Below are 23,895 nucleotides of genomic sequence, written 5' to 3'. Positions count from 1 at the left end.
TTTCCATCTAAATGCAGTTTTAAATTACTCCTCTGCTGAAAACTGCATTATAATTACAATCTAGGTGTTTCACTTATTGAGTTTATACTTAAAATTTTATAAAGAAGCTGCTTAAGATGGCATTTTGAGGGTGGGAGTGGTGTTTTAAAGCTAACTCAATTATAGTTTGACACACAGGACAGTGCTTTGACAGTAGTTTTTCAGAAAGTGACTCTCTTCCTCAATTGTAGTCCATAATACTGAAGTACTCCAGGTGACCGACGTGGATATTTAACTTTCACTTCTTGCTAGTGATGACTTTGCCGTGTATTTCTGTTGGTGAATCTGTGATGTGTCGTCAACAGGTTTCAGTGACCCATACTGTATGCTGACCATACTGGAGGATGAGCAGGCGAGTCGGACGCGCCAGTCAAGAGCTAAACCCTCTAAATCTGTTGTAAAGGACGCTACATCACGTGACAAAATCTACGAAACAGACATTAAGAAGCAGACCCTGAACCCCATCTGGAACCAGACCTTCATAATGTGAGTTGGAGTTCATGACCAATTCCAATTAATCAGATTAAAATGTGTATTACTTATCATTTTTCCTTCTTCAGAGAGTTTGAAGATGTTGTCAGCGCCAGCTTCCACCTCGAGATGTGGTGAGTGAAACACGAGGAACTTCACTTTCTCTGTTTTAAGATGACCTTTTTCATTACATTCGCCTTTATTGTGCATTTTCTGTTGCAGGGACAAGGATGAAGATGTGTCCCTCACTCAGAAACTGGAGGAAATCAAAACCAACTTTAATAGTTTAAGAAGGTGATATGCTCTCTCTGGGACTGATACACAAACAGTTAACCAAGCAAAATGGGTGAATGTTTCTACTTTTACCTGTTTAGGATGATCAAGGATGCCAAAAAGGAGAAAGGCACAGATGACTTTCTGGGAAATGTGGTCCTAAAGCTGCAGGTATTACATGTACTTATGGCTACATATGCGATTTTACTTTTTGTTGTCTTTTCAGTCTAAAACCTATTTATATCACCACACTGCAGGATCTTCACTGTACTGAAGACAGTTGGTACAACCTGGAGCCCAGAACAGAGACGTACCCTGATCGTGGCCAGTGTCACCTTAAGCTCAAGTTTATCCATAAATCGGTAAAAGAACAAGCATACTGACACACTTCTCTGGTTTCATGCAGTTGCAAAACATTTATGCATGAGAGCATCTGTTAGAATAAATTTTTTAAAAATTGCACCAATGAAATGTCTCTTATGGTTAAATGTGCACAAAAAGAAGAAGTGAAAATGTCATTTATCAAGCTAATGATACTTTGCTTAATAAGCAACAGGTGTTTGTAGTACTTGAAGTAGACGTTATTGAAACTGGTGACAAATTAAAGAAAAAAACAACATTACAGGCCTTTGTAAGATGATGGGTCACCAAGTGCCACCAGAACAACTTCAGTGTACCTTGGCAGTAGTTCTCCAAGTCTCTGCTGGAGGCATGAACAGCATTCTTCCAAAAGAAGTTCTCTTATTTGGTGTTAGCACTTTGATGCTCATCAAACCATTTGGTGACCCTTTGTACTCCATGGATGGAGACATTGTTATCCATCAAGATAGGATAGTTTGTGCATTCAGGCCTGCACTGTTCTCTTGGTGCGTGTCACACATGCCTTGACCACATGTCAAAAAATATAATGCGGGATGACTCATCTGCCCATGTCACATTTTCCTACATTATTTAGGTCAGCGTCACCACTGAACTCTCAAACATGCATCTCTCTTAATTGAATGAAGAGTTTATGCACTGCAACACAACTTTAACATCCCTCTCTATGTATTGATCCAGACTGTTATTGTCTGATCACATCCTGCATTTACATTCATAATTTCTGACCTTATTTACTGAGCGGCAACATCCGCTGCTGAAAATGAAGCCAACACAATCCCATGAGCTGCAGTTCCTCAGATGTGCACTTGAGGCCGCTCCAAAAGCAAGTCAATGCTCACAGACCCCCATTATAAAATGTGCAACTTTACAGCAGGAATAAGTACATTTACAACCTAGTACCAAGAAGGGGTTTGGTTTCTAAAGCTGATTTTCCCATTCATGGCAACTTTAGTGGAGGTTCGTTTTCATATAAGTCACTTGTTTAAATTGTTTTAAGGCTTAAAATTATGCCTCATTAAGGGCATCTGCTTTGAGTGACAGGTGGGTGCTGTCTACGGCCTCGAGATGACCAGGATCAGCTCCACTCCTGTTTTACGTTCTCTTGACTTTTAGAGCCATTATTTGATTAGCTAATTACAATTTGGGGGTCAGAGGTCATAGTGGGCACATGAAGCCATTTTAGATCATAATTAAAGAACTGATATACTAATTATGACAGAATTTAATTCAAATTTCTAATACGGCAAAACAAGTGAAATTATGTCCAAAAGGTCAAAAGTCAACTTCATCATCATGGACTGCAAAAACATTTTTTGCCCATTATTTAACACCATAACACATGAACAGATGAAAAGATGGATATGAATTGCAACCTGACTGGCAAGCAGAGCCATACAAATGCAACAGCTGTACCAGGCAGTGCAGCTGTGTGGAAACATCTGCATTTGTTGTGTTTCTCCACTCATTTATTCTGGTCTTTCTTTTCGTGTGTCACAAATCTGTATGCACTTGTACCTACATGTGTCAGTTTGGAACAGTTTTCACTCTGGGTATGTGCTGTGTGACTGACAGAGAGACGGGACGCTGAGTGCCGGTCGGAGCGCCTACATCAACTACTGTGGGATTCTGCAGCAGTTTGTCCAGGCCTACATCTCCAAGCAGCAGGTAAAGGACACGAGTCTTCTCAGTCTTCAAAATCCTGTAAAAATGTCTTTCTTCTTTAAACCACCATCTTGTCTTGTCTCACTTAGAGTTCTGCTCCGTGGAAAGGAGAGTTGTGTGGCGAGGCTCAGACTCTGCTTGAGCTCTACGCTACACAGAACGACCTCTCGCCTTTTCTTCAGGACCTGGCGTAAGAACCATGTTTCATGTTTTGCAGATTTAAAAAGCTTACTGGTGTTTATGCAGGAACATAAGAACATAAGACCAAATCATTAATCAGTTTCATAAAAGTGATATTTTACTAAATATGTTTTAAATAACATTCACATATCTGATGTATTGTGCTTTGAGCCCAGTCGTCCAGTTCTGTGTTACCATGTTAATGTGTGTGCCATCTTTCTGTTGCACTTCTGAATAAGTGTGGATGTGTGTATCCCTGGCAGGAAGTGGGTGGCTTACAGTAAGCTGTACCAGAGTTTAGAGGTGGACTCGTCTGTGCTGCTCCAGCAGCTCACCAGTATAGAATACCACTGGCACCAGCAGGAGCTGCCCTACCAACAGGTACCAGTGCTCAGCTTACTGTCAGCGGGGAAAGCACAATTCTGAGTTACTAGTAATTTATTACAGTGTTGTATTTCTATTTTTATCTATTTTGTATTCTACCCCACAACATTTTGGAAGCAAATAATGTGCCTTTTGTCCAATAAAATAAAAATAGATAAATTGGTTCTACCTCAGCCATCTGCATCAAAATGACAATAATATGTTATTGTTTTAGTAATAATATAGCAAAAAGTGTTTGGTGTCCATATAAAATTACTGTCTTTTTGATTTCTGAGTGCTTCTAGAAAGCAAAGTTTTGCAAGGCTTTTATTTATTACTTCCTCATTGCTTAACCTTATTATGTCAAACTTTTCAACCTTCCACTTTCCTAAAAGACCATTTTTCTGTCATCTGATGGTTGAACATGTTGCCATGTACAGACTGCTGACAGCTCTTTCATGCCTGATTTTCCTGGTGCCTTTAATAAAATATTCAGCAGAAACCAAGAGTTGATATTAAGCACAGCTGAGCGTTGAGAACGGTGTTGCACTCTGTTACCAGAAACAGGAACTTGGCGACTCTCTTCATGGTTTCCTGCAGTACGGACTGTGTCTGGTGGCCAAATACAGAGACATCTTCCCCCCAACCCCCCGGGCTACTCCAAAACTGCACACTCTGCTTAGGTACTTATAGATGGGAGTGTTTAAATAACTGCTGACAGAGCTGTTTGCAATTAAAGTCATTGATTATGCAACATGTAAATGTGTATTTTTTTTGCAGGATCCTGGTTCAGATCTGTAAGACTCAGGCATTTCAGAAACTGAACCCAGCTCAGTTTGAGCTTCACGATGAGGTCAGCGATGCCATACAGGTCAGTAATGACTCTAATGGGATATTAGCAGCAGTATGTAGAGTATATCATACATCTTTAATTACTGATGACATATCTCTTTCACCAGACGGGTACACAGGAGTGGTTTACCATCAAAAAGGGTTTGCATCAGCCAATGACTAAGGTACAGACAAGCCTTATTATCTGGAAATGAGGCTTACAGAGTTTCTCCTTTTTATTTCAGTACATTAATGTCGTGTTTTATACATACAGGACCTGTCAGAGATAGGGAGCGCCCTCTCCAAGCTCATTATGGAGGTGCAGGAGGACATAAAGCACAACAAGGACGTCTGGAACCGAGTATATGTCAGGTCAAAGAAGAAATCAATTTTTTTGCACAAGTAGACCATTGCACAACACAGGCTGTGGCTTTTGTTTTTTGTTTTTTACCACAGGCACAGCTAATAAACATGTTTCTTGACTTCAGTATGTCCTGGTGTTGTGCATGCTGGCTCATTGTCATGGCTTACTGGGCTTACAAAGGAAAAGCCGTAGAAAATCACTGATTTTTTCTAATGCAGAATATGTTTTTCTCATCACAATAGTGCTGTGCAAGTTGATGTGTTCACCGTTGTCTATCACAAGTTTGACTCCCTGGTAAGGGCAAGGAAAAGTTCCATTAGCCTCTGATTTTACAGACAAACTTTCTTTTTTAATGATGCAGTCTGAGCTCATCTATTGTCTTCCACAGCTTGCAAAAGAAGTGAGGGAGACCTTATCCCTGATGAAGGGTCAGATGGAGCAGACTCTAGCCAACAGCCTGTTCCCTGTTTATCTGAGCCTCCAGGCCATCCACAAAGACAAGGCCTTCTTACAGAAAAGGTCAGAAATCATCAAAGTACCGCCTCACTGACACCAGCCCTCATGCTCCAGATGTATGGTTTTAATTTGAGTCTTAACCAACACTGCATTACACAACTTAACCACAAATGTGAAGTGGGTTTATTTGAGTTTACGCTTCTGTTGATACTGTGGCAGAAGCAGTTATTTTTAGTTGAAACCTTTCAACTGTTTATGCATTACTTTTGGATGATTATTTCAACTGTTTACTTTCAGCTATCTATTCATTATTTTTAGTGAATGTATTTATCTATTTTATTCTTCCTTTAAATGTTCAACCATTACTATTATAGCTAAACTTTTCCTCTTTCTATGCATTATTTTATCTAGATATTTAGCTGTTTACCCATCTAACAGTTTCAAGCGTTTATCAATTATTGTTACCTAGTTGTTAATAACTAAATGTTTACCCACTACTTTTCACTAATATTACTACCTTTGCTTATGCCATAGTTTCATCTCTTTATTCATGACCCTTTATTAGCTATTTCATGTGCTATTGCCACAGTTTTAGCTAATTATTTCACATTTTTACAATTAAAGTCATCATTCTATACCTTCAGCCAGTTATTAAAACTGTATATCCACTACTTTTAGCTTATTTTTCCACCTTTTTATGCATTGCTTTAGCTCGTTATTCCAACTGTTTACTGTTAATTGGTAATTTGTTTAGCTAACTGGTTCAAGCATTTATTCATTTTTTTTAGCAAACTGTTGAAACTGTTTACCTATTATTTTTCTTCTTTTTTATTTCTTTAATATCATTATTTCATTATTTCACTTATGCCTTACGTTAAGCCCATTTCATCTGTTTATTTCTGAAATATTGTGCATCCATTACCTTTTGCTAGTTATTTTTAGTGCTAGAGCTCTTTTAGCTAGTTGTAATGTTTCAGCTAATTACTCAATTTGTTAATTTCGGATGGTTAATTTCCGTAACTACTAATCACTTTTAACTAACTAGCAACTAATCCTTTAATTTTAATCTAACTATTTTAGCCTCATATCAATATGTACTGGTGGATTTTTTTGTTTTGTTTTGTTTTTTAATTCTTTGTTTGCCTGCTAACTAGCTTTTGTGTGGCTTATAATCGACTTTGGTTGGTATGTTCAGTATTTTCTGACTGGTTATTGTGACAGTATATTTACTAAAGAATACCATCACATCCATTTTTATTCACATTTGACAGTTTTTTTTGGTACGGCTGTGTATTGCTGCTACATCAGAAAGGGGAAAACAGATCTTTATTGCATTATCAAATGAATGGTTTATGTTATACCAAGATGTTTTTGATGTCATACCAAGATATTTTCACATTATTCCAACTTCAAAACTTATCGTGTCAGAACAAGATATATTATTGTTTTGACAAGAAAAGCACGTCCCTACAATACTGTTTGAAACGCCGCTGTATCACAAAATATACTGATCTGTGGTTCTTATCTATTATGATTGAAGTATGCTGCTATGTTTTCTGTAATGCAGTTTTATTTAAAGTATAAATTTAGGTTAATCAAGCAACTTTACTATTTTTCCACTATCAACTGCAAAATTAATTCATGAATGAAGGAACCCCCTGTTGGGAATCACTGATCTAGAAGATACAACACCATCTAGGGAACACCTTTACCACATGAATAAAAGCTCATGCGATGTAGCAAAAGATCAAGAACTTCTCTCTCTGTTCAGGGGATTACTCGAGCTGACAAACTTTCATGACGGCTTCAGAGAGGCTCTGCCCTATTGGCTCAACCAGGCGTTCAGCACCACTCAGGACAGGGTGGAGAGGGCTGTGCAGGTGGACCAGGTAACCCACTCTCATTGTAATCAGCATGTCATCCACTCAAAGAAATATCATTGCATGTTTAAAAGTGTTTTCTCCTCTCAGCTGCAGCCTCTGGAGACTGGTGCAGTGCCCATAAAGCACAGCTCCTCAGCGGTGGACTTGGTGTCGTGCATCCAGCCGATCTGCCAGCTGTGGGAGCAGCTGTCCTGGCCTGACCCTGAAGAGGCCTTCATGCTCATGGTCAAACTCACTGAGGTACAGCGTGTTGCCAAATGTAACCACATGCTACACCGTTTAGACTTTGTGACTGTAGGAAGGCTGGCTCTGGACTACCGGTGGTTTCTGTGTGTTCTCAGGATGTGTGTAAGATTGTGGTGAACTACTGTCACACTCTGAAGGACAGAGTCAGGGTGCTGTCTGCCAACTCTGACCACGGCAGCGCCATTAACATGGTAAACATGCACAAGACTTCAGTAGAAAATCCCTCTGATGCTACATGACGCTCGACAGTGTCAAGCCTCTCCTCTCTGTGCAGCTGTGTGTGGTGGTGAACGACCTGGAACACTTGCGATCAGTGCTGACTCGGCTTCCTACGCAGCTCAACTGGGCTGGACTTCGAGATCGGACTCAGAATGTGATCGGGGAGAACCAGTTCCACAACACGCTGCCCTCACAGCTCCAGCAAGCCCAGGGCATCCTGGGCCGAGAGATCCGATCTGCTCTCGACACTCTTGGGAAAAAGGTATCAAATATTAAAATGGATGATTGAGCAGGGGCTGCAAGGTGGCGCAGTTGGTTAGCACTGTTGCCTCACAGCAAGAAGGTCGCTGGTTCGCGTCCCGGTGGGGGCACCGGAATCTTTCTGCGTGGAGTTTGCATGTTCTTCCTGTGCAGCGCGGGATCTCTCCGGGCTCTCCGGCTTCCTCCCACAAGTTCAAAAATATGTTGAGGTTAATTGGTGATTCTAAATTGTCTGTCGGTGTGAATGTGAGTGTGCTTGGTTGTCTGTCTCTAACTGTGTCCCTGTGATAGACTGGCGACCTGTCCAGGGTGTCCCCTGCCTTCACCCTAAGTCAGCTGGGTTAGGCTCCAGCCCCCCGCGACCCTAGTGAGGATTAAGCGGTGTATAGATAATGGATGGATGGATGATTGAGCAGTTTAAATGTTTTATATACGGCATGTTATCATTGGTAAATCACATTTGTTCAAAATTAAATGCTGGTCTCCACAGTTAAACACAGACATTGAGACTCATGTCAGAAGCATGTCGACCAGGCGCAGGATTCCCTCCAAGTCCTCAGAGGATGTAAGTGACCATCATTGCACAGAAACAGATCCCTGTTGTGTTTGTGCTTCATATCTAACCTCTCCTCTGCTCTGCTTTAGGCTGCAGCACCTCTCATGCGCTACCTGGAGCGAGAGCTGCAGTATATGAATGAAAACCTGGTCCAAGAAAGCTTCAACAGGTGCTGAGCTGATGTATAACCTTTACACATAATATCCAACAACTCTTCTTTCATTGTGTTTTTTATTTCTGTTCATTATTAGTTTCTCAAGTTCATCTTAACATGAGATTGTGTCACTGTTTTCTCTCCAATGACAGTCTCCTGACTCCTTTGTGGAATAACTCGGTGAAAATCCTCTACCAGGTGGCCACTCAGCATCCACAGCAAGAAGGGCTCATGGTGTACTGCCAGAGACTGCTGTATACGCTGCAGGTTGGTCCACAGTCGTGTGGTTACTTTGATTACCTGAACAGAACACTCCCTGCTCAGCACAAAGTTATCTTTTTTAACAACTTTTGAATGTCTGGTGACGTCAAGGAGTTGGCCAAAATCTGTTTGAAAGTGAAAAACTATTGAACACCAAGAGCACGGTCACATTCTGCATCATGAAAACAGTTTCTTCTATTTATATTAGCTACATTTTCATATGAAGGTATGTTGTTGTTGTTGTTTTTTTTTTTTTACTTTAACCCACATTATTTGTTACTGCGGCAACACTATTTTCTGGGCGCAATCTCAATGCAGTATCACACTAGATGGACATTGATGATTTCAAATTCAATTATTTCAATTTTTATTTGTATAGCACAAATTTACAACATATGTCACCTCACACTACTCTACTTAGCGAGGTACAGACCTTTTGGATTTCGAACAGAGAACCCAACAAAGTTGCCTTTGGACTCCTTATGAGCAAGCATTCGGCAACGGTGGGAAGGAACCAAACCCATTTTTATATATTAGCCAACATTTTAGAAATACATGTTATCGTTGTAGTGCAAATGGAGAATGATTGGTAATTGTTCATTAACTCCCCAGCAATTTATTTTACAACTACTTGGAGACTTACGGTGAAGACAGCACTTTATTACACACCATCTGCTCCGCTATGACACAGACTCTGCTACATGTGCTGCAGACAGTACTGAGAGTGTTACCAAAATTGGGTTCGGGTTTTTGTTTACCCCAGGCTTGTTTTTTTTTTAAAAATAATTTTTAAAATATGACTTTTTTTTTTTCGGCCTTCGGTTTTTTCATGCTGAACACAGTCTCATGCTGAAATGTGTAATAGCGACATTGATTCACAGCACAAAGGTGAAAGTTTCACAATAAAAGCTGTAGAACTGTGAGATGCCAACGTTTTTTTTGGCATGTAGGTTTTCGCTGGCCTGCTTTACTTTACTTTCTCTCACCTATTTTAGGTGAGGAAAAGTAAGAATAAATAAATTGATAAACAAATGGATAAATGAAAGGAAAATAGGGGGGAAAAATACATATATTTAATTATTTATTTCCTCATTTATTCATTTATTTATCTATTTTTAATTATGGCAGGTTTGGCCCTTCATAGACTTTCACCTAGTCAGTCACTATTTTCAGGTGTTTTCAGTCACTGTTTGCTTTTGTTTATGCGACAGAACTACTTGGTTAAATTTAGGCGTTAAAACTTCTTGGTTAGGTTTAGAAACAAATCATGGCCTGGTTAAAAATGTACATTTGCAAACACTAACCACAAAGCTCCAGTTGTTTTCTAGGTTGCCTCTCCACCCACAACAATTGCATTAAAAAAAAAAAATGTTGACAGTATCTGTTCCTGCCTAGTGGCTACAGTTACCAATATAGATAACAAAAATGCACTCAGAAGTGTATACCTGGGCTGCAAGGTGGATCGGTGGTTAGCACTGTTGCCTCACAGCAAGAAAGTCACCGGTTCGTGTCCTGGTGAGGACACATGGGATCCTTCTGCGTGGAGTTTGCATGTTCTGTTTGCAGTATGGGTTTTTTCCAGGTTCTCCGGCTTCCTCCCACAAAAACATGTTGAGGTTAATTGGTGATTCTAAATTGCCCGTAGGTGTGAATGTGAGTGTACTTGGTTGTCTGTCTCTAAGTGTAGCCCTGTGACAGACCGGTGACCTGTCCAGGGTGTCGCCTGCCTTCGTCCTAAGTCAGCTGGGATAGACTCCAGCTCCTTGCGACCCTAGTGAAGATTAAGCAGTGTATAGACAATGGATGGATGGATGGAAGTGTATACCTCATGTAGGGTCCCCCTAATTTTGCAGCACTTTATGTGAAAATTCCATATTTTTGTGAGCTAGTATTTCAATGGGAGGATGGACTGTGATACTAATACATCTCCAATAGGTCAGCTGATTACATTAGCAACCTGTAACATCAGTCGATCTCTGCCTTTACAGCTCACTATTTAACATGCTTTACATTGTTTGTTTGCACAAACTGAAATCTTTACAATAGCAACTGCAGCTTCATAATACATTTTATATGTTGTGTGTGTTTCAGTGCCTTGAGCAATGCTTCCACGCTGAGGGAAACGGACTTCCTCTGACTGCCCTCCAATCTGATGAGTACAAGGTGAGAAACTGTGGACGCCAACAGCTGACATCAATATTTCATTGAGTAGTGTATGTCTTCATGTCATCCATCTTCCCTGTGACTAAAATCAGTCAGTGCATGCTCTGTTTATATCCCACTCTGTGATTTTTCTCCCGTCCATCCAGATGCTTAAAGCTCACCTCACTCACAACTCCCTGAGCAGCCAGCAGCTGGTGGAGAAGTTTTTCGAAAGGAAAATATGGGAGCAGGTCGAGTCTACAAGAACTATTTCTCAGACTTCTGCAAACTCACGCTTGGTTCTTTGATCTGACTTTATTTCTGCCTCTCCTGCTTGCATGACAGAAAGTGTACAGTGGAGAGAAATACGGTGCAGTCACCCTCCTCACATCCTACAGAAGATCAGACCAGAGGCTGCGAGTTGAAGTGCTGAATGCCGTCAACCTCCTACCGATGGACTCTAACGGTGAGAAAATGCACAACAGTCACGGCCGTAGAGAAATATTACAGAGAGCTTACAGGGATGTGTGCTGTGATGCTTCCACCAGGTTTCAGTGATCCATTTGTACAGCTGTGTCTAGAGCCCAACCACATCTTTCCCGAGATAGAGGCTCGCTGCACTCAGATCAAAAGCTGTGATCTCAATCCTCTTTTCGACGAGGCTTTTGAATTGTAAGTTGCTGCGCCTTTTACTTGTCTCACTTCTCTGTCTCCAGGAATGTTTTTGACCTCCTTTATTCCCTCCCTTGATCATAGTCTGGTGTCCCTGGACCAGTGCCAGAATCTGGGGGCTTGTCTGGTGGTCACGGTTCTGGACCACGACACCTTGAGAACAGATGACTTTGAAGGCGAGGCTTTCCTGTCCCTCAAGTCCATACCAGGAGTAGCTGGACGAAGAGAAGAAGACGAACTCAACTCACAGCCAGACGCCCCTCCTGCTCAAATACGTCTGCCTCTGATGCATCCCAAACCCAACGGTATGATCTGACAGTGAGTTTAGACCAGGAGAGTATTATGATGCACAAGTCGTTTGCCTTTCACTAAAGACTTCAGTGGAGAGAGACTCCAGTGAGGTTTTGATGTAGGACTGAGCCATATTTTTTCAAAGAATCTCCTTTGGGTTTATTAAAGTTTTATCTTATCTTTTCCATCACCTGAACCTGCTGTGAGGCTTTGGAGCAACAATTATCTGCAAGACCCCTATTAACCTTTTTCTTCCCAGTCTCATTGCATTACGCACGGTTTAACTGTGCTTTACATGCTGTCTGACCTGCAGTTTGTGGTAACTCTGTGAAGTTAGCTTAAAAAAGATTACTTTTGAAGTATGTAAAATTTAAATACAAGGTGACACAAAGAGCTTGATCAATATTTTAAACTTTACTGAAAATCAAATTGCTGCGTGTATTATGTTCCCTCTAGTGATGTCCAGACAGGATATTTACATGATTCTGCACGTCCTTTCTGCTCTAGAGGGTTTTAGACTCTTTCAGGTCATTGTTTTGGTATTATGACCTGTAACTTTAGTATTCTGATTCACGATCAATACTCTTGTCAGTTTATTTCAGTTGAAGATATGAGCAGATATTTCCCTCAGGAGTGGCTGTGTAAGGTGACCACATCAGAAACCTCAAATGAATGCTGTAGGCAGCCATCTGCTAACATGTTTTGAAGCATTTTTATAGGGTGATAATATGTCAGAGTTGTACCTGAAGCTGATCTTTAGTTCTGCACATTCTGACACATTTTACACATTTAAAGCTGCAGTAGGCAGATCTGAGAACACAGCCGGTCAACATATTTATGTGGCTTCACCCGGGATTCAAACCTTTGCTCTCCTCAATGAAAGTCCTCCATTGAACCACATTCTGTTCTCACTGCAGACTTTGATGCTTTTTATACGACCCTACCTTATCTGGGTGACAAGCCCTGTGATTGGCTGAAGTCTCTCGTCATGAGCTAGATTTTCTTAAGAGGAAAAATATAGAACCAAGAGGAGGTGCAGAAGTTTCCTCTTAGATTAATTAAATTACAATATGCAGAAAAGGTGGATTTTGGGCCAAATGATACCAAAATAGTACTGCTTCCCTCAGCTTTTATACTAGTTGAGTAAAAGAAAGTTAGTTTATGAGGTACATTATTTGGGTGTATTTTAAACACTGTATTCTTACTGGTGCACTCTTTTTTGTTGTTGTCAAATTAATGTATGTATCATATATGCACCATTAATGTTAAGTATTCCAGAGAAACCTAATCTTATATGTGTGGCTGTGTTTCTCCAGAGGACAGCATCCTGAGGTTACTGGAGTCCAGGAAAGGAGAACGGGAGGCACAGGGCTTCGTGAAGAAGCGAAGACAGAGAGAGAAACAGTCCCAGGAGGGCATTCAATCGTAACAAACGCACAGAAACAAGGTGTTCCTCCAAAAATATACAATTTGTTTTAATGATCTGTACCAAAAACAAAGAAAAAAAAATCCACTCAGAAGGAAACACTGGTGTTGCATGAGTTGTGTGGACAGTATGCTGAGCATGGGTTTAACAAACACCATCACAGTGATCATGAACACTTTCACACCTGCATTTAAACCTCACACAGCTCTTTACATGTCCAAATGCTTCCTGATGCTTTGTCTAATCAGTGCAAGAGATAAGTATGACATCACTTAACTATGTGTGTGTGTGTGTGTATATATTAGACTACATCTGACACACCGAAATGTCAAAGCTTACTATAAATGTAAAAATTTTGGCAGAGAAACGTCTCTCACGTTGATTTTAAACGCAGCAAAAGAGCCGGTTTAAACAAAAAATATGTATGTTTGAGTTAACATGAAAAGCCTTTAAGTAAAAATTAAAAATATGCAATTTCAAAGACTACACAAGTTGACGTTTGCCTCGATTGTGTTGACATGCTGTCCTCTTCCAGTTTACGTAGAAGAATATTAGAGAAAACCTGAGTGCTTTCAACAGAGGCCATCTGTTGTTAATTTGAACAAATATTACTAATTTTTTAAATATTTCTGTCACTAATGAACAGTAATTGTCCATTTTGAATTTCCTTTGCTAAAACTATTAGAATTAAAAAAAAAAAAAATCCATATGAATGAACAAGTTCAATATAATCTAGTGAGTGCTACCAGCAGACTGATGTGACGGCCTTCTTTCGGCTGGAGCAGTAAAGGATCATCGTCTGGATCAGACCCCATTTGCTCTTTGAGTGTTTTCAGTCAGACCTGTAGGTTTTGTCAAGATGTCTCAACACCCTCAAGAATACATTTTAAAAACTGCTAACCTGCCATGTTATCCATCCACCTAGATGCTTCAGGGATCTTTGCTGACACACACCTCAAGTCGTTTTCTTGCTTTACAGAAAAAGCCTTAACTGTCTGACTTTTAAATTAAATGTTTTGACTCCCAAGAACCCCAATGCCACCAACGTTTGCCATATTAAATACCAGTGGACACCTTTAATCCTCAGCACGTCACCCTGAAACCACCCAGATGAATCGATAACACTCTAGAAATGTGTTTTCTTTAAAGTGAGAAAATTAAGAACTATGTATGTGAATGTTGCGTAATTAGGGTGAGAGAAGAAATAACAGCAGGTCTTTAAGTTATTTTCACAACTCAAGAGCAGGGGTAGAGAACAGTGTTGCTGGTCAAAAGCAATAACTAGAAAAATGTATCGCGTTTCTTGTGTAACACTGGAAACATTATTAAATTTCTAAATTCCACATTTGGAGCTTTTACTTAGTGAGTATCGCTCGCTAAGCTGGTCATTTATGAGTAAACGTCATCTTAAAAGTACACAACCAGGTCAGTGCTTTTGTTGTTACTGTATTACAAAGTGACCTCTACGTATTTTTTTGAAATGGCGGTCGGCATCCCGAGGCTGGTTTCTGTGGAATCAGGACTGACTGGTCTGGAATCTGTGCTGGTCCGACCGAGGTCAAGAGAGCTGCTGCTCCAGGGTCTGTTCGGGGCAGAGCGGACACTCTGTGGAGGTGGAGCAGTTCTCACACTGTAGTCCGTGACCGCAGGGCAGCGACACCGAGCCCTGCTCTCCACACGTCACGCAGCACTGTCTCTGTTTCCTGTACACCACCTGGGAAAAACGCAACACACAAATGTTTACGCCTCCAAAACCGGAGCATGGTCAGTGATTTAGAGGAACACGTGACGTTAAGCACTGGGAAAGTCACCAAAACTAAAAGAGAGTGACAATATAAAAGGAAAATATTCCGCTTGGTCAGTATCTGTTGTTTCATCTTCCTAACATTTTACACATTATACAGTATATATAATGTGTAGCAGGAAAAATGTTCAAACATTTCATGTATTGCATTCAGGTCAACATTTATGCTCTAGTTTGTGCCTTCTCTGAATCATTTATTTGTGGAAATGTCTTTATTTATGTGAAGTAAAACTTCAGGCACCAGGTGAAACGATTCAAAATATAGTAAAAACTTATCGTCTCTCATTTTGACAATAGATTCAGTGGATGCTCATAAGCAAATTAATCAAAAATAAATCATTGTCTCGCACGTATGGCATATAAGAATATATCACGTAATATTTGTCAATCACACTAGATTGGACAGAATATCAAGTGATATATAATAATAATGCACTGATAAACAAGTGGGCGTGGCTTTGATTTGACTATTTATGACAAATTAAGCAGCAAACTTTGAGCGTCAAATATTTCTTTTACTGCATTCTGGTAAACATTTATGCACCACTTTGTGCCTTCTCTCTACCATTTTTTGTGGAAATATCTTTATTTATGTAAAAAAAAAAAACTTCAGGCACCAGGTAACACGATTCAAAACATAATAAAAACATATATGGATCTCATCATGTTTTTGACAATAGAGTCAGTGGGTATATGAGCTCATCATTCACTGTATTTGAAATGTATGACATTGTTATAACAGCTGGTGTCTGACAGTTACTTGGACAAGTCTTGCTGCGATTAAATGCTTTTTAATAATGTTATGTTGCAGTACTATGATGAAGTTAAATGTTGTCTAAAAATAAGACAGTTCTTGTGTTGTTTAAGTTCTATACTGTAAAAATATATATGTACATTTTCGAGCAATAAAGAAATATTTGAAACCTCAGTGCCTCACATAGCCTTATTGCAGACTGTTAATAACAAATACTAAACATACATATTTGTAGGTTAAGGGAGCCAACGCATTCTTATGAGCAAGAATATATCGCGTAATATGTCATTTACATTAGATTGGACAGAACATTAAGCAACATATATTGTTTGTTAATGCAATGATAAACAAAAAATAAATTCAAATCCACTAATTAATAAATAACTTGACTGCAGCTTATAAACTGTGGCTCTGTGTGACAGCTCACACGTCTGACATAAAGGACAGTCCACAGTGTGACTGGACATGCAAACTGTTTTGCTCTCTGTGATGTTTTTAAGACCAACATTGGTGCTGAAATATGGATAAAGTCGTTGCTAAAGACCTTCACACAGCTTAAGTTTACAGCCTGTGCATTTCTACCTGTTAATATGAGCGCATGCAGTTCAGACTTGTGTCGTGTTGACAGTGGTATGGAAATGTTACCAGGTTCAAACTAGTAAGGTTGCCCTTCTAACTTTTACAGGAGACACAGAGCTCATCTCTTTGATCCATCACCATGATAACAACATGGTGACACAAGGTCATATGGAGCATTGTTTCCCCCACATATGTACCCTTTTCCTAAAAAAAACTGCCCAATATAACAAAGTAAGCAACACTTTAATACTCTGGGTACATGTTCTGTTTTGTTAATGCTTTGAAAACATTATGGTTACATCATTTCATTTCACTCCATGTGTGCATTGTTCAAGGATTTCACAACGAGTGAGGGTGTGCTGATAATGTTTCCATCATGCAACTAGCGCAAAACCTTACAAATACAAACGTCCAAGAATGAAGACCCAGGACAACAACGAAAAATGATTTAGAAACATCTGTAAGGAAGGTCCGACACCGAAATCATCAGAAAAATTCAAGGACCGACTAGATGCTTGTTTGCTCATGACCAACATTGCAAACCAGCTACGTGTAGCTCAGTGTACTTATTGCATCATGTGCTGCATCCTGCATAATCTATCCAGGCATCAACCCCTGCCTAAGCTATTTCCAGTAGTGTGCACTCATCTGACACAGACAAACTCCTGTTGTGTGGCAAAAGTGTGAAAGGGTAACTCTGGACAATTTCCAGAGGCAACATGTGTGCAGATGACAATTACAAATTCAGAGATTTTTGCAAAAGCGAGCTGTTTGTTGTGTATTACCTCATTGACTTAACTTCTAAGTTACTTAATGTTCTATAACAATGTTCAGCCTACAGGCGCTGATCAGCTATAGCTGTGAATGCTCGTGGATTCAGTAAATCAGAAGGAACTATGTCAGGCAGATTTCAGTGAGCTCTGAGTCTGGGGTCTTACCTGTTCCACAGCATGTAGGCAGGTACAAAGCTGGGCCTGTAGACTGAGGACTGATTCCAGTGGTAGTCGATGTAGTAGCTGGAGTTGGTGCAGTGTCAGATGGGGATTGTCTCCACTACGTAAGCTCTCCAGCGCCTCCTGCAGGAGAGAAGCCTGCCTCTGTGCCTCCTCCTCAGCCTGCCTGGCTCTCTCTGCTTCCATGGCTAACCGTGCTGCATGGGCTCGAGACTCCTCTGCATCTGCTTTAAGAGCAGCCCACGACTACAAGAGAAAGCAGGCAGAACTCATGACTCCCACTCAAAACTGGAATTTATTTCTGGTTGTTATAATGACATTTAAGCATGCAGGTCGTTGCACCAACACAAACACAACCATTTCACAAACATGCACACACACGTGCCCCACTACCTACCTACCTGAGCTGTGTGTCTCCAGCTGTGACCCCACTGCTTCAATGTCCTGTGAGCTTCTTCCAGCTCCTGTTTGAGCCTGGAAGTCTCTGCACAGGGGCCAGAGGGCAGCAGGGTGGGGGGAGTACCAGGGGAACCCTGGCCTGATGGGAAGTGCTCCCAGATATTTGTGCTCATCCCATTCAGACCTACAAATAAAAGGAACAACATGAACAAAATCATATAATCCCTCACAACACCACTGGATGTCTCAAATGAAATTCCACTGACCTAAAGAGCTATGAGATGGTCCCAGGAAGGTGCTTTCTGATTGGCCTGGTTGTGACAGATGAGTAGAGAAGAATGGTGAAGCGTGTGGTCTGACTGGGGGAGATGGTGAAGGGGAGCTAAAAGGAGCAGAGCTACTAAAAGATCCTGGGATGTTGACTGGAGCAGAGCTCTGAAGCTGGCTACCACCTGTAAAGACAACGAGGAAAGATTATTTGTATGTACATGTGCATACTGCTGAATGTTATACACATGTTCATACGCAGTTTGTGTTCATGTACGTACCGAGCATAACTCCCACACTGGGCCGAGCAGAGCTGCTCTCTAAGCTTCTCTCCAACGCCGACACACCAAAGTCATTCAGGTCAAGATCATCCAGGGCTGACTCTGCAACACAAACACCACCACGATTGTTTTTCCCAAATGCTGACACACTTTTAAGGTTCCATATATTGCCTCATTTCAGCAAAATAACTCATGCGTCTCATGTGTTTTCAGAATTCTTTCAGCTCAAAATATTGCAAAGACAGTTCATTTCACCATGACTGTATATTTCCTTGTTTCAGCTCTTTTCTAAACAGGCTGTTTCAGTGTCTGTAGCTTCAAATATAGTTGAACTGCTGCTGTCGACCCCCTTCAGAGAGAAGACTTTCTCTGCATCTGTGATTGACAGCATCAGCAAAACAGTTGACCACAGAACAGCTGGCACAGATGTGAAAGAGTCTGTGTGACCACAACATTCTATGGCTTCTAACTTCCACTCTGAACGATCATGGTTTATGGTGAGCTCGTCAGAGAACGTCTCGCGCTGCAGAGCTGCAGCTTGGAAATCACTCAGAAGTGACTGTGGGCTGCCATGTAGTCTTAATGGGCTGTTTCAGTCATTATTTCATACTTGCTAAGTTGTCTCACAACAGCAACATAAAATTGTGTAAACTAAACCAGTTTAATCGGTAATTCAGCTGCATTAAAATACAGTACGTGTGAGCACAGAGCTGTAAACATCGGCAGAAGCTGAAGCACAACAGGTGACATTAAAACACAGCAACCCATCCAGTTCTTGTTTATTGATTTTAGATTACTCCTAAAGTTTCCACCATCTCTGAATGTCCCTCAGCTATAGAATTCACAGACAGTTCTTACCTACAGGCACACGATCAAAGCAAATGTCAGCATTATCCAGATCAGCAGCTCATTGTGCTGACACCAAGAATTTTCCTTTTGTTGTGGGGACATTGAAATAAAAAATAAAAGCAATCCATAGGATATTAAGTTCCTCAGATGCTAGGATTACATGAAGACTATTGTGTTCACTTTTGCAGGCCACAGCAGAACATTTGGTCAGCTTTGCTCGTGACTAAGAAATGTTAGTGTTTGCAGAAGTAGCTCTAGACTGTAAGTAAACATGCAGATTTTTTTTACATCCTTACTTACCAACAACTGATTCCACAGTCTCACTGGTGGGGTAGAAGGGCAGGGCGTTAGCATTCATGCCTGAGGAGATGCTGGATCCATGTGGTCCGAGAGGGGCGGGGCTGGGCGGTGTGGCTGCCAGACTGGAGGGGATGCTGGAGGACAGGCTTAGTGGGCTGCCAACTGGCAGAAACACCAACAAGTCCTTAAGAAGAAGAAGAAAAAAAAGATTTTTGTTACTGCATTCTTATATGTGTGCTTTATTCTCTATTCTTTGCAACAAGATTATATTACTGTTCAGGAAAACATGCTTTTTCAGGATAGAATGTGAACCAGCTGAAGGAATGCAGAAAAAACACAACAACAAAAAATAAGACAAACACCTTGAGATCAAGGCTGTGGAAGATGTAGTTATTGTACCTGTTTGCTTTGTGTTGATGCTAATTCTCTGCTGCGCTGCTCAAGAGCAAAACTCCTTTGCTTGGCCTGAAATCACAAACACTTGATGTAAAACATGCAGCATAAACAGTTCGTGTCTGTATAGGAACTATAATGTTGTTGAAGAGGAGAACTTTCTGTTATTTAACTGTATTTAATCGACTCAAAACACCCATGTTCCCTTTCTTTCTCTCACCTGATCTTCCCGTTCAAATCCAGGTGCCCTGCCGTAGCCTCCCTCTCCTGCCCACGGAGACAGAGGCTCTGGTCCTCCACTCACATCCTCACACAGAGACAAAACACTACCCAGCAAACCCTGCTCGGCTACACGTGAGCCTGCAGAAGGGGAGAAGGGGTCTGAGAGAGAACAAGCCCCTGGCCCCATGCTGTGACCACTGGGACTTGAAGAAACCTCCTGGATAGGGAGAGGGTCCGGAGGTCTGGAGGGTGGGGGTGAGCTGGGGTTAGGAAAGGATGGCTCCTCAGGAACAAAGGGCTCTGCAAGTGATTTATATTTAAAACAAATAAACAAATTACAAATTACAGGGTTAAATTACAAACCAAATCCTCACATGGTTGTTCAGATGTGATTAAGGATAATTTATGTGGACTTACTTTCAACATGAGCAAAGGCACAGAAGGGCCCTCTTGGACAGCTGCCACACTGCTGCATATCATTACACTTGGTGGATTTATAGATCTGTGACAAAACAAACACACTGATATTCATGTCTGGTGACTTCTGTCTAGATTCAGTAAGAGCTCTGCTGAAACACACAAACCTCCGGATGGAACTGTTGTTCTGTCCTTGTGTGGCAATACTGGCAGCCCTCTGCTCCCTCACATTTACTGGGATCTCCCCATTCTTCGCTCTGTTTCACTGACGGACATGGCAGCGCTCTGTGGCGACAAGAACAAACACCAGTTTTCTTAAACACAACCTCAGTCAAACAAAAACAACACAATGATCTGTAAATCTCTTGTGTTAGTATGATGTAATAGAGTACCTGTATTTGTGCTTGTGTGGGCTGCGCCTTCTGTCTTTGCTGTTATGGTAATATGGACAGGCATAACCTTGGCGGCACAAGCGAGGAGGTTTCTTACAGAGCTCTGTCTTGTAGTGGGACAGCACATAGTTGTTATCTGAGAAGAGACACAGAGAGGGAATAGAGACAATGAGACAGATTATGCAGACATCAGGTTAAAATATTTAACAGTAAAATAATTAGAGACAGACAGAAAGGCATGAAGTTATTATTTATCTGGGTGTACTGGTTTAAAAGGTTTGACAGTAGACATGAAGAACAAATTTACTCAACATCATCAGAGAGGGCGCTACATCGGCCAATCATGCTAACACACATTCCTGTTATAATTATCGGTATGACAACTTTCCATAGTTGTCAAATCATGTTTCATAGCATGATAAACTACTTTGCAGTGCTGAAGCATCTGCTGAGGCTCCAAACTCATAAATCTAGATCATATTCCAGCTTTCACTGGTTACTGAAATATGATCACAACACGTCCTCACCAACCTTCTGTTAATTTAAGAGAGAGGTGCTTTCAGTTTGAGTGCAGCAGCAAACATGTACCTTGCCAGCGTGGCTCCTCGCTCAGGATCTTCTCTATCAGGGCTGTACTCGCTGCCTGTCCTGACTGTCCATCTCCTCCACCTCCCTCCGTGGCCCCCGAGCCTCCTTGAGACTCCATTACCTGCACTTCTCTGTACAGCACACAACGTGAAAAGACTATCAGCAACTATAGCACAGACACACACACAGAAACACCAAAGTCAAAAAAAACTGTTTGCTGACTTGTTGAAATTTATGCACCTGATATCATAAACGGGACTGCGAAGGTCATGTGATCCGTGAGCAAAGGCACAGTGGGAGCCATTCTTGCTGCAGTGGCCTTTTGCATCTGTTTCATGGATACACGATCCAGTTTTATAATAGCGGAGGTGGTATCTGCGCTCTGTGTCCCCTGCTGTTCGATGTAAAAATGGACATCTGGAAAAGACAAATAACATTCAAACCGAAAAATTCATATAAAGACATACTAACCTTTTGAACAAGTAGTTTATGTTGTAAACTGTATACCAGGGCTGCAGCTAATTAATATTTTCAATATGTATTTACCATACTGTCAAAAAAAATAAGAAAAATACATCTCTTAATTTTCTGGAGCCCAAAGCAATGTTGCAAATTGCTTGTTGTGCTAAATTAAGAGTGCAAAATACAAATAAATTCCATTCATAATAATATAAAACACAAAGAGAGAAACATTTATTTTGTTATTATCAAAATTAATTCTGCCCACTAACTGATCAGTTATTTCACTGTTTATACATAGCTGACAGCTGCACTTAGTACTTCAATAATGATTTAAGCAAATAACATCTAGAATTCACAGTAAAACTGTTCAGTATCAAGCTGCAATGCTGCAACATATTGAAATGAAGAATAAGACAGGAATAATGGTATGGCTCACTTAATATGCCCAAAGTGGCTCATTAGCATGTTTCAAAGCCACCCCAGCTGTGCCCTGAATCACCTCACAGTCTTTAGATTTGCATTCTCTTTATATGTAAATGGAGAAAAGGCTGCCGTGGTGACCATAACAACGCAACACATTTCAGTAGAAAAGAGGCTCACAGAGTGAGTGAATAGATGCCGATGCTCGGTGTGAAGATTATACACCACACACCATTCCTCCAAGGTATTGAATCTACAGTTGTAGACAGGGTGTATCCTCAATTACTACTTCACTGACTTTCATCGAAATGTAAAAGATCTTTTGTAACGCTATGACCCACATGTTCTGGTGATTCACTCAAGCAATTCAAGATTGAAATGTAAAAGGTTTGAAAAAGGACAGGGGTGATGTTTTCGATTTGAACGGCATACAAACATATGTAGTTAAAGTGACTGGGGTAAATTACAAAAAATAAGGTCTATAAAGTTTTCATCAAAATGCTTGTTAATTCATTTACACTGTTAATTAGTTTCCAAAACATCCAGTAAAATTCTGCAGAATCTCCATTAGGATTTTCCCTGATACAGTGAAGCCAGTTTTGCAATAAAAAGCAAAAACATAATTTCCTCTCCACAGAGATCCCTCTTTTCCCCTCTTAAATACATGTATATAGTGAGGGGTCGAAATAACCATAAATAAACATGCCAACATGAGGCAAGTGAGTAAAGAATCAGCTGAACTCACTCATCTCCATCAGGGCAGGTGCCTGTTCCCTCATCGTATTTGGTACAGTAAACATCTGGGCTGTAGTTGAAGGTTCCGTCCCGTCTGCGGATGGGTCTGCGGCGCCGCTGGTTCAGGAAGTGCCAATGGAAACAGGAAAAAGGCCTGTGTTGTGTACATTTATGCTGTACGAACAGTGGACACTGCTCAGTTCTAAACTCCTTCAGATATCTGGGAGAGAGGGAAGCAACAAGACAGAGTAGAATACATTTTAATAGTATTAGTGTATTTTGCAGTTTCATAATTAAGACTATATTCATAGTAATGTGAAGTACATCCATTATCTTTTCTTTTAGTGAATTCCATCTATCCCTAATTGTCATACCCTGGTATAGTATAGTCTATGCTGCTGTGATAAACCACTTCCTCAGAAAGGTTACTTTTAAATGTAACAAAACTAGCATTTTTGCTACAATCACACACACACACAAACACAGAACTTAAATTGTATTGCAGCATATAGCTATTGAGAAATGGCTACTGTTACTGAGCAACGTTAGGCCTCTTTATCGGGACCTCCTCCGGTTCATAAGCACATTATCGATGAACAGGCTTGGTCCAGTCATTTCAAACAGTGATATATTTATTACACACTCAGTTTTTTAATTAAAATGTGTGTGTTGTTAGGTGTACGCAGCTACACGTGAGGTTGTGTACACTTAGCTGGCTAACCCAGCTAACTAGCTACGTACGTGTAATGTTGAGGTTTCTCGGGCTGTACGTTCAACACGGTTGCGGGAGATGTCGACCCCCCAGCGGGCGAAGACGAAGAGGACGAGGAGGGACCCCCGGTAGTCGTCGCTGCCGAAGATGACGGGGGCTGTGAATGTGTTTTAGACATTTTAACCCGCTTGAAGCCTAACAACAAGAAGCTTGTTTTTAGCTTACTAGCTAGCTATT

The 23,895-nt window shown here is 40.8% G+C and overlaps 2 protein-coding genes across 3 annotated transcripts in view; one reads left to right on the top strand and one right to left on the bottom strand.

The window, feature by feature from the left end:
• unc13d (unc-13 homolog D (C. elegans)) overlaps positions 1-13,619 on the top strand; it is a 17,984-nt gene extending 4,365 nt beyond the window's left edge. Inside the window, exons 8-34 of the mRNA XM_008284325.1 lie at positions 345-525; positions 600-644; positions 733-804; positions 885-954; positions 1,041-1,145; positions 2,737-2,829; positions 2,916-3,016; positions 3,270-3,387; positions 3,931-4,052; positions 4,150-4,240; positions 4,329-4,385; positions 4,475-4,572; positions 4,807-4,858; positions 4,953-5,083; positions 6,792-6,909; positions 6,991-7,143; positions 7,245-7,340; positions 7,424-7,630; positions 8,120-8,194; positions 8,275-8,354; positions 8,492-8,606; positions 10,692-10,763; positions 10,910-10,993; positions 11,088-11,208; positions 11,291-11,414; positions 11,499-11,719; positions 13,022-13,619. Coding sequence (XP_008282547.1) covers positions 345-525; positions 600-644; positions 733-804; positions 885-954; positions 1,041-1,145; positions 2,737-2,829; positions 2,916-3,016; positions 3,270-3,387; positions 3,931-4,052; positions 4,150-4,240; positions 4,329-4,385; positions 4,475-4,572; positions 4,807-4,858; positions 4,953-5,083; positions 6,792-6,909; positions 6,991-7,143; positions 7,245-7,340; positions 7,424-7,630; positions 8,120-8,194; positions 8,275-8,354; positions 8,492-8,606; positions 10,692-10,763; positions 10,910-10,993; positions 11,088-11,208; positions 11,291-11,414; positions 11,499-11,719; positions 13,022-13,134 — 2,915 coding nt within the window. The 3' untranslated portion in view covers positions 13,135-13,619. The remainder of the gene's footprint in view (positions 1-344; positions 526-599; positions 645-732; positions 805-884; positions 955-1,040; positions 1,146-2,736; positions 2,830-2,915; positions 3,017-3,269; positions 3,388-3,930; positions 4,053-4,149; positions 4,241-4,328; positions 4,386-4,474; positions 4,573-4,806; positions 4,859-4,952; positions 5,084-6,791; positions 6,910-6,990; positions 7,144-7,244; positions 7,341-7,423; positions 7,631-8,119; positions 8,195-8,274; positions 8,355-8,491; positions 8,607-10,691; positions 10,764-10,909; positions 10,994-11,087; positions 11,209-11,290; positions 11,415-11,498; positions 11,720-13,021) is intronic.
• unk (unk zinc finger) lies at positions 13,156-23,895 on the bottom strand. 2 transcript variants are annotated; one of them, XM_008284327.1, is made up of 15 exons: positions 23,688-23,895; positions 22,957-23,166; positions 21,570-21,746; positions 21,330-21,460; positions 20,742-20,877; positions 20,517-20,634; positions 20,350-20,434; positions 19,931-20,232; positions 19,717-19,782; positions 19,318-19,501; positions 18,169-18,270; positions 17,887-18,072; positions 17,623-17,804; positions 17,207-17,467; positions 13,156-14,845 (listed from the first exon to the last, which is right to left on the bottom strand). In XM_008284327.1, exons 1-15 carry the CDS (start codon positions 23,834-23,836, stop codon positions 14,690-14,692), a joined length of 2,445 nt encoding a protein of 814 aa, XP_008282549.1. In that variant the 5' UTR covers positions 23,837-23,895; the 3' UTR covers positions 13,156-14,689. The 2 variants fall into 2 exon arrangements, with proteins under 2 accessions (XP_008282549.1, XP_008282548.1); XM_008284326.1 differs by lacking the exon at positions 23,688-23,895 and having other exon boundaries at positions 22,957-23,327.

Source organism: Stegastes partitus, unplaced genomic scaffold (genome assembly GCF_000690725.1).
Source record: "Stegastes partitus isolate 25-593 unplaced genomic scaffold, Stegastes_partitus-1.0.2 Scaffold354, whole genome shotgun sequence".
In the NCBI taxonomy this organism is placed as follows: domain Eukaryota; kingdom Metazoa; phylum Chordata; class Actinopteri; family Pomacentridae; genus Stegastes; species Stegastes partitus.
Note: the sequence above shows the minus strand (reverse complement) of the source record. Positions and strands in the feature narration are given on the sequence as shown.

Coding starts and splice junctions, on each gene's coding strand:
- unk (XM_008284326.1), bottom strand. CDS start 23,318: ATGACAATTAGGGATAGATGGAATTCACTAAAAGAAAAGATAATGGAT. Junction 21,747..22,956: donor ACCTGCCCTGATGGAGATGA/GTGAGTTCAGCT, acceptor TGTCTTTTCCAG/ATGTCCATTTTTACATCGAA. Junction 21,461..21,569: donor AGTCCCGTTTATGATATCAG/GTGCATAAATTT, acceptor TGTGCTGTACAG/AGAAGTGCAGGTAATGGAGT.